This window comes from Dipodomys ordii, unplaced genomic scaffold, assembly GCF_000151885.1.
Source record: "Dipodomys ordii isolate 6190 unplaced genomic scaffold, Dord_2.0 Scaffold42, whole genome shotgun sequence".
Taxonomy (NCBI): domain Eukaryota; kingdom Metazoa; phylum Chordata; class Mammalia; order Rodentia; family Heteromyidae; genus Dipodomys; species Dipodomys ordii.
This window is the reverse complement of record NW_012267258.1, coordinates 614,300-624,404: the sequence shown is the minus strand read 5'-3', so window position 1 is coordinate 624,404 and position 10,105 is coordinate 614,300. Positions and strand designations below refer to the sequence as shown.

The following is a 10,105-nucleotide window of genomic DNA, read 5'->3' as shown; positions in this document are numbered from 1 at the left end:
TCCTAAATGCCACTTAGAATTCCATAGCACGTACCCAAGACAGCAAGGGGCATAGCAGCTATCTTGTGATTAAGAAGAAATGGTAAAAGAATCCAGAGAAGGCCCTGACTTGATCAAATTGTTTAGCTGACAACAATAGCTTACTGGCCCTGAACTTTTAATCGTATGTGTGTAAAAAACAACCCCCTCTTTCTTAAGTTACACGTGTCACAGTTCAGTTGCAGAGAACAGAAATACATCCGACTAGTTTAAATAGAAAGGATTAGAAAAATCAGGCTTCAGGTCAGGAACAACTGCCAGCTTTGAAGGTCATGTGACTGCTATGGTCATGTGACCTCTGCCTGTAATTTAGAAATCAATGGAGAGACTAGTATGGGAAGCTGATGTATCAGGAAACTGCTCCCAGAGCCTGCCTGCTGCTGAATGGATGACTGCTGAATAGATGGCCCATGCTTCATGGCTCTGTTCCAAACTTGTGCGCCTTGCACACAGACCCTACACTGCAGATTCCTAGTGCAGGGACCCTAGGAATTGCTGTTTACTGTGTCAGCTTCTGTAGTTCAAAAGAAATTCTCACAGCAGCTTCCATTGGGTGCTGAGTGGCTGGCCCAGGACAGGGAGCTCACTACTGAAGTCAGCTTCAGGCACTCACAACCAGAAGTGCTCTAAACTGCCACATGACTCCCAGAACCAGGGCAGATCTTAAACACAGCATTGAGGGAGATAAACAAAGAACACCAGGGCACAACTTACACCATGTTGCTTAAAGATATATCCATAAGCTGGGTATGGTGGTGCATACTTGCAATCCCAGAACTCAGGAGACTGAGGCAGGAAGATCGTAAGTTCATCCTGGAATATGAAAGCAAGACTCTGTCTCTAAAAAAATCATCCCAGCTTGGTGGCTCATGCCTACAATCCTAAAGCTACTCAGGAGGCTGAGATCTGAGGATTGCAGTTTGAACCCAGCCTGGTCAGGAAAGTTTATGAGACTTGTATCTTTAACCACCAAAAAGCTAGAAGTAAAGCTATAGCTCATGTGATACTACACTAGCCTTCAACAAAAGAAGCTCCTAGGCCCTGAGTTCAAGCTCCAGAACCAGCACACACATACACACAGACACAGACACAGACACAGACACACACACACACACACACACACACACACACACACACACACGACACTACCTTTTTCAATGAAATGTACTTTTTCAAAAATTTATGAGTGCATGGCATTTAAAAATTTATCAAGAGATGAGAAAGCCAACGTGGGGATCAGGGATGGAAGGGAAATGTAATTAAGTAGTGCTGGGATGATATGATTGGAGGGAAAAGGGTCATTTCAATTTTCTACATTGAACTCCAATCTACTAAAGTTAATAGTAAGGAATAATTTAGCAATGATCTATTATTACATTCATAAGAAGTCTTTTTCTGTTTGTTTTGCTGGTAGTAGGGTTTGAACTTAAGAGTCTCACAGTTGCTAGGCTGGTTATGTCTCTAGCTCTACTTTTTGCTGGTTAATTAGGGATGGAGTCTTGCAGACTTTTCTGCCTGAGCTAGCTTTGAACTATGATCCTCCACAAATCCTTTCAGCTTTCTGAGTCGCTAGGATTAGAGATGTGAGCCACTGGCACTCAGCTATTATTACACTAATAAATAATTCAAGTTAAGTATTTCTTATTGACTAGCACTCTGAAATGAATCCATTACATTTTAATATATCACAATTCCTATACATTCTTGAGGGGGTCAGTACTAGGGTTTGAATCAGGTAGGCAATCATTGAGTCTGTGTGTGTGTGTGTGTGTGTGTGTGTGTGTCCTAGGGCTTGAACTCTGAACTCAGGACCTGGCACTGTCCCTGAGCTTTTTCACTCAAGCCTACTGTTCTACTACTTCCAGCTTTTTGCTGGCTAATTGGAGATAAGTGTTGCATGGACTTCCTTGCTTGTGGCTTCCAACCTTGCTCTTCAGATCTCAGTCCCCTGAGTGACTAGGATTACAGGCATGAGCCACTAGTGCCCATCAATTCTTTATGTTTTGATCTCTCTAGCATGTAAAAATAAATAAATAAACAGGTCCAGGTAACTCCTGAGCGCCCCCTCCTCCATTATCCTGAGTGTTGTAGCCATATTTAGTGAACGTCCTGTGCCTCTCCCTCTTCACACCATCCGCAGCCATGCTGTACCGGAGAGGAGGACAACCCTGCCTCTTAGCCCGCATAGCCCTTTCCTGCTTTGAAGGCTCTGCTTTGGAGAGCAATTGGCAGGTCTCAAAGGCAGAGGCGAGCGCAGGACAGAGGCTGGTCCTCCGTGCTCTCGGTAGGGGTAGCAGCCTGGGAGCTCAGGCAGGCCTGGCAGGGCCTTGGGGCCCATGTTGGTTGGCTTTAGACAATACTCACCCGCTCCAATCCCTTCCTAACCCGCTTGACCCGGCTCAGCCCCAAGGTGTTTGTGGCAGCTTTTTCTCTGAGTCTAGCCATCTGTCACCTGCTTCCAGGTCACTCGGAGCGGAGCGAGTGTGCTAGGAGGTAAGACCTTAGTCCTTTTTTCTTTTTGTGTCCAGTCCTGGGGCTTGAACTCAGGGCCTGGGTGCTGACCCTGAACTTTATTGCTCGAGGCTAACACTCTACCACTTGAGCCAGAGCTCCACTTGGGGCCTTTTGGTGGTCACTTGGAGATCAGAGAGAATCTCGCAGACTTTCCTGCCCTCGGCTGGCTTCAAACTGTGATCCTTAGATCACAGCTTCTTGAGTAGCTAGGATTACAGGCATATGTCTCCAGTGCCTGGCAAGACCTTACTCTTGGAGATCTTCCAGCCCCAGGTAAGGATGGGGAGGGAAAAGTAACTCCTTGTGGGGAGCCTCCATGGGACTCTGCTTCACAGTACCCCTCTACTGCTCCTGGTCCCGTCCATCTACCTGTGGTCCTCAGCCTGGTGCATGGGACCCCTGCCCAGGATCCAGGGAGATACTGCACCTGTCTGTTCTGCCACAGCTGCCAGCCACGTGAGGAGGGACTCACCCACACACGTGAGGAGGGACTCACCCACAGGCCTCAGGCTGGAAGCAGAGGAGCTGGACATGGCTGAGACACCGTCCTGCCCTAAGGAGGAGACCCCTGCCCCTGACGAGAGTCTGGGAGCCCTGTACTGGGCCTGTGTTCACAACCACCCTGCTCAGCTCCAAGCCATCCTGGATGCTGGGGTCTCCCCAGAGCAGGTGGCTCATGTGGACAGCAATGGAAGGGTGAGGTGCCGCTAGGGGCTTTCCCCAGGCAGCTGGGGACAACTGGGTCTCCCTACCAGGCCATATTGGTCTAATTGACCCTGAGAATTTCAGGGTCAATCTCCACAGTTGGGAAGGGTGAGGGTGGGCTTGGGTGGGAGAGAGGCGGGACTGGTGTTGGGACAGATACAGGTTTAGAGGGCACAGGAGGTCCTTACGGAGACCCTGGAGGAAAGTGGGGACTCAGCTACCCCACCCCCAGACAGGCCTCATGGTCGCCTGCTACCATGGCTTCGCAAGTATTGTGACCCTGCTGAGCCGCTGTCCTTACCTGGATGTGAACCATCAGGACAAAGAAGGGAACACGGCCCTCATGCTGGCTGCCCAAGCAGGTTCGAGGCTGCCCCCCCCCCACCGTGTGCACTTTCACCAGCCATCAGGACTAGGCATGAGATTGTCCCAAGTCAGGCTCTGCTCCAGCCGAGAGCACAGCACCTCCCCCTGTCCTGAGCAACCCACACTCTACTCCTACGGACTCCACGACTCCAAAGCCCCCTAGTTGTCTCTCTGAGGTTTTCTCCAATCTCTCTCACACAGAAAGCCACAGTAAGTTTTCTAAGGCTAAGATCTTTGGTTTTTGAATTTTTTTTGCGGGGGGCGGGGTCTGGTCGTGGGTCCTGAACTCTGGGCCTGGGCGCTGTCCCTCAGCTCTTCAGCTCAAGGCTAGCACTCTACCACTTGAGCCACAGTACCACTTCTGGCTTTTTCTTTTTGCTTATGTGGTGCTGAGGAATCGAACCCAGGGCCTCAGGCATGCAAGGCAAGCGCTCTACCACTGAGCCACCTTTCCAGCCCTAGTTTTTGAATTTAATGTGAGCCAATCCTCCTTTCATAAATCACCACTCCCTATTTTTTTCTTTTTGTGCCAGTCCTGGGACTTGAACTCAAGGTCTGGAGGGTAGCTTTGGGCTTCAGCACTTCCTGGCCTGGGGAACCACATTCCTCCCTTCTTGCCCTGCAGGCCACACCCCTCTAGTGAGTTTCCTGCTCAACTACTATGCGGGCCTGGACTTGGAGCGCAGGGACCAACGGGGATTCACCGCCCTGATGAAGGCAGCAGTGCAGGACCGTCCCGAGTGCGTGGCCACCCTCCTCATGGCAGGTGCATGGGTCCTGGACTCTGAATGTCCCTCTGCTCGGCCTCCCCTCCAGACCCTAAGGCAACCATCATTCACCTGCAGGGAGGTAGAGATGGAATGCCAATCTTGGCCACCTTCCTAAAGGAGGGGCTTTCTAGAAGATTGGGTTCTTTCTCCCAACCAAGTCGAGCTATTGATAACTCTGGGAGAGATGATCTCAGGAAAGCTTGGGAGGGAAAGCAAAACAGCAAGGTGTGGTGGCTTCTGCCTTAGCTAATAATCTTAGCTACTCTGTAGGCTGAGATCTGAGGATCACCTTTTGAAACCAGCCTGAGAGAAGGAAAGTTCTTGAGACGTAGCTCCAATTCATCACCAAACATCTGGAAGTGGAACTGTGGCTCCAGTGGTAGAGTACTAGCTTTGAGCAAAAAAAAAAAAAAAAGTTCAAGGCAGGTGCCAGGTGGCTCATACCTGTAATCCTAGCTATTCAGGAGGCTAAGATCTGAGGATCAGCCCTAGCCAAGGGGAGGAAAGTCCATGAGACTTGTCTCCAATCAACTACTCAGAAAAAGCCAGAAGCGGCACTGTGGCTCAAGTGGTAGATTACTAGCCTTGAGTTCAGAGAGGCTCAGGGACAGCACCCAGACCCTGAATTCAGGACCCACAAAAAAGAAGAAACTGAGTGCTAGTGGCTTATGCCTGTAGGAGGGTTAGATCTGAGGATCACAGTTCAAAGCCAGCCCAGGCAGGAAAGTCCATGAGACTCTTACCTCCAACAAACCACCAGAAAACTCTGGAAGTGGCGCTGTGGCTCAAGTGGTAGAGTGCTAGCCTTGAGCTGAAGAGCTGAGGGACAGCGCTCAGACCCCGAGTTCAAGCCTCATGACCAACCAAAAAACAAAAAGAAGGAGGAGGAAAAGGAAGGGGAGGCGGAGAAGGAGGAAGGAGAGGAGGAAGAAGAGAAGAAGAAGAGGAAGAAGAAGAGGAGGAGGAGTCAGCAGAAGCAGCTCCTCAGGGTCTGCATCCAGGTCCTGAGTTCAAGCCCTTGAAAAACCAACCAAACAAACAAAACATCTTGAAAACAAGAAATGGCTGGGACCTAGAATCTGTTTCTTGGGTTCTAGTCCTTGCCCTGCCTCTGGCTGAGTGACCCTGGGTGGATGACTTCTTCCTCTGAGCCTCATCAGTATGGAGAATGTGCCGGCCTTCTCTGGGTTGGCCTCAGCTGGGACAAGGCAGGCCTCCTGGGAATACAGTGGCGTATAGTTGAGGCTCTTGCTGTGCTGAGTGGGGCTGTGGAGTGAGGATCACTCTGACTATGAAGTTGGAATTTTCATTGTTCCCAAAGCCTCTTTTCTCTGGGGAAAGATGGGAAAGGAGTTCCACATCTTTCTCTTTACCCCTGATGTTGCCCTTTCCATAGGATTAGCATTGTGTGTGTGTGTGTGTGTGTGTGTGTGTGTGTGTGTGTGTGTGTGTGTGTGTGTGTGTGTGTGTGTGTGTCCTGGGGCTTGAACTCTAGTCCTGGAGTTTCCTCCCTTTTGGATCCAGTCTCTTCTCTCTGATGCAGAAGGCTGTAGTAGTCTTCCAAGGCTAGGATCTGTGGATTTTGAATTGAATGTGAGTCAATTCTTTCACAAATCACCACTCCCTATTTTTTCTTTTTCTTTGTTGCATCAGTCCAGGGGCTTGAACTCAGGGCCTGGGCACAGTCCCTGAGCTTTTTTTGCTCAAGACCACTTGAGCCATATCTCCACTTCCAGCTTTTCAGTAGTTAATTGGAGTCTCATGAGTTTTCCTGCCCAGGCTGACTTCAAATCATGATCCTCAGATCTTAGCCTCCTGAGTAGCTAGAACTACAGGTGTGAGCTGCTGACACCTGGCCACAACTCCCTATTTTAACTCCCTTGTTACCCTGTGCCTCCTTCCAGGTGCTGACTTGACTTCTGTGGATCCTGTTCGGGGCAAGACATCCCTGGAGTGGGCTGTACTGACAGACAGCTTCAACACGGTACGGAGGATCCGGCAGCTGCTCCGGAGGCCCAGAGCTGAGCAGCTCAGCCAGCACTACCAGCCTGAGTGGCCGCCCTTGCCTGGGCTCGTGGCCCAGGCCCAGGCCCAGGCTCAGGCTGCCCCATCCCTCCTAGAAAGGCTTCAGGCCTCACTGAACTCCTCTTTTGCCCAGCCTCCTCAGGAGGGGGGTGTTCTAGACCACCTTGTCACCATCACCACAGGCCTCGCCAGCCCCTTCCTCACCACTGCCTGCCACACACTCTGCCCTGACCAACCACCTGCCCTGGGCACCAGAAGCAAGTCGGTGCCAGAGCTGTTAGGGACTGCCCCTCCTCCTGCCCCAGCACCCCAGCCTCCTCAGCAAGTCCCTGACTCCAGAGCCTTTGTCCCCTACCAGAGTACTCAGGGTCTTCTCTCCCAGTGGTTACAGCCCAGGGACAGCACCAACAAAAAGTTTCAAGTCCCCAAGATCCTCCTCTCCAAGGCACATTCATCCCCTAGCCAGTGCCCATCGATACCCAGGTCTGTGGGCCACCAAAGTCTGGCCCTTCCTCTCTGGCCATATCAAGAGCTCAGAATGGCAAGAAAGAGGCAGGAGGAGGAGGCCAGGTGTACACAGAATCAAGGGAAGATGGGCTAGGCCAGGTTAGGAGTAGGTGGTCAGGCTCTTGCCTAGACTCCTTTTCTGCCTACAGCCTCTTCTGACTTCCCATCTAGTACTGCTGGAGGAAATCTGCTTCTGTGTACAAGGCTATTTATTCATCCTAGCAGTAACACAATGGAACCCACCTGTCTGCCCACTGGGGACTGGTTACATTGTTTATGGGGGTAATTGCCTTATACCCATACCTACCCTGTAATCTGTATCCTCTACAGAGGATTATTAAGGAAGAGAAAGAAAGCTCCTTATGTTCGAATTAAAGGAGATCCTCAAGATTTATTAAATTAAAAGAATGGAAAAGTGACAAAAGTATTGTTTGTCAAATAAAGTCTTTTTCACAAAAATCAGCATGACAGCTGAGCACTGGTGGCTGAGATCAAGGATCTCTGTTTAAAGCCATCTCAGGCAGAAACATTGGTGAAATTTTCATCTCCAAATAACCACAAAAAGCTGGGAAGTGGAGCAGTAAGTGGCTCAGGTGAGTGATAGAGCACTAGCCTTGAGCACAAAAGCTCAAGGACAATCTCCAGGCCCAGGAGTTCTAGCCCCAGGACAAGCACAGAAAATAAACAAACATGATCAATACAATATAGCGTGAGTACCAAGATTTATTTAACTACTGAATCAGTGAACTCGCCGATTGGATCAAAGCAAGAAATGATGACTCTTATTGCCAGTTAACTGAAGAAAAGTCTAGTGAGGAAGAAAAAAATTAATTCCTATCTGGCAGTAAACATATAGTATTTCTTTAAAAAATTGCTATTTATCAATCTTCTTCAGGTTAATGTCTTATTTCATAGACTCCTAACTATTAGTAGTGTATTAACTGGACATGCTGTTTTATTCACCTCTAATCCCAGATACTCAGGAGACTGAGGTGGGCGGATCACTTTGAGCTGAGTTTGAGGCTAGTCTAGGCAAGATAGCAAGACTATCTCTCAAGGGCTGGGAAGGTGGCTCAGTGGTAGAGCACTTGCCTTGCATGCCTTAGGCCCTGGGTTCGATTCCTCAGTACCACATAAGCAAAAAGAAAAAAGCCAGAAGTGGCACGGTGGCTCAAGTGGTAGAGAGCTAGCCTTGAGCTGAAGAGCTGAGGGATAGTGCCCAGGCCCAGAGTTCAGGCCCCATGATCGGACCCCCCCCCCAAAAAAAAAGACCATCTCTCAAAAAAGAAACAGATAGACAGGCATCAGTGGCTCACACACATAACCCTAGCTACTCATAGGAGGCTGAGATTTGAGGATTACTGTGAAACCAGCCTGGGCAAGAAAGTCCATGAGACTCTGATCTCCAATTAACTACAAAAAAAATGAAAGTGGAGCTATTACTCAAGTGGTAAAGTGCTAGTCTGCAGCAAAAATGCTCAGGAATCGCTCCCAGGTCCTGAGTTCAAGCCCCAGTACACACACACACAGAGAAACAAATGAAAGAAAAAAGAAGAGAAAAGAAGACATGAGGAGTGGGGGGGTAAGTAAATCATATGTGAAAGTTCCCCTGGATGACACAGAAATGAGGTTATTACCAAGTGATCTGACATATCCTTGAAAGGACCTTCAGTAACAGTTTGGAAACGACTCACAAGTTCTGGATTCTTTTCCTCACACATTTGTTGCAGAAATACATTTACTTGAATATTCATAGTAATTATAGTAAATACACTTAGAAGGTGCTTCCTATATACCTTGAGGCATTTGACCCTCCCCCAAATCTTCAAGATTCCATCTTTGAGGACATAGGCACAGAGAAGAAGTGTGCAGGTCCCACACTAGAGACTGGCAGAGAGCAAGATCAGCCCTCCAGATGTGGCCCCTATAGCACGAATCTTACTGTCTCCTGGGAACAACTCTGAAAAGAAACAGCTATTTTCTCTGGAAAAGGACTGAGCAGCTGATCAGGGTGAGAGGGAAACTTTTTTTTTTTTTTGTCGGTCATGGGGCTTGAACTCTGGGCCTGGGCACTGTCCCTCAGCTCTTCAGCTCAAGGCGAGCGCTCTACCACTTGAGCTACAGCGCCACTTCCGGTTTTCTGGTGGTTTATTGGAGATAGGAGTCTCACGGTCTCTCCTGCCCGGGCTGGCTTTGAACCACGATCCTCAGATCTCAGCCTCCTGAGTAGCTAGGATTACAGGCGTGAGCCACCAGCGCCCAGCGAGAGGGAAACTTTCTATGAGTATCCTTTTTACGTGTGTGTGTGAGAGAGAGAGAGAGAGAGAGAGAGAGAGAGAGAGAGAGAAAGAGGTGTATTACTACTGGAGCTTGAACTCAGGGCCTCATATGCCTTTGCTTTAATTTTTTTATTTTTTAAATTTAATTTTATTGTCAAAGTGATGTACAGTGGGGTTACAGTAACTGTAAGGTAGTGAATACATAACTTTTCAAACTTGTTACCCCCTCCCTCATTTTTCTAACAATTTTTCTTCACTGTCCCTCAGCTCTTCAGCTCAAGGCTAGCGCTCTACCACTTGAGCCACAGCACCACTTCTGGCTTTTTTGAACCTAGGGCTTCTGGCATGCAAGGCAAGCGCTCTACCACTGAGCCACCTTCCCAGCCCCTCTTCTGAGTATTGCTATTGCATTGGTTTGCCCTTTGTCTTTTGGTCGCCATTTTCTTGTTCCTCTTCCCTTCCCTAATTAAGATAAATGTATACACAATACACAGGGTACAAAAATCAAATACAGCAAGGGATAAACCATAGGGGAAAACCCAAAGAATATAGAAATCACATAATACATTAAAAACAAAAACCGCAAATAAAAATCTCTGATTCCATATCTTAGAGTTAACTTTCTTTGCTTTAATTTTTAAAAATTTCATTGTTAGTAGTTACACAAAGAAGTTACCATTCCCTGAGACAGGCTATGAGTACAATACATCTTGATCAATGTCACACCCTCCATCCGGGCCTTGTACTCCTGCTTGGTTTTGTTGTTGTTGTTTTCTCAAGTCTGGAGCTCTACCACTTGAGCCTCAGCTCCACTCCTGGCTTTTTGTTAGTTAACTGGAGCTAAGAGTCTCATGGACTTTCTTTCTTGGGCTGGCTTCAAACTCTGATCTTTAGATCTCA

The 10,105-nt window shown here is 48.5% G+C and overlaps 1 protein-coding gene across 1 annotated transcript; it reads left to right on the top strand.

Annotated features, from left to right (window-relative positions):
* The first annotated feature begins 3,084 nt into the window (after positions 1-3,084).
* On the top strand, positions 3,085-7,020 carry Ankrd33 (ankyrin repeat domain 33). Its single transcript, XM_013018683.1, has 5 exons — positions 3,085-3,249; positions 3,491-3,620; positions 4,250-4,357; positions 5,941-5,943; positions 6,299-7,020. Exons 1-5 carry the CDS (start codon positions 3,085-3,087, stop codon positions 7,018-7,020), a joined length of 1,128 nt encoding a protein of 375 aa, XP_012874137.1.
* The last annotated feature ends 3,085 nt before the right edge of the window (positions 7,021-10,105 follow it).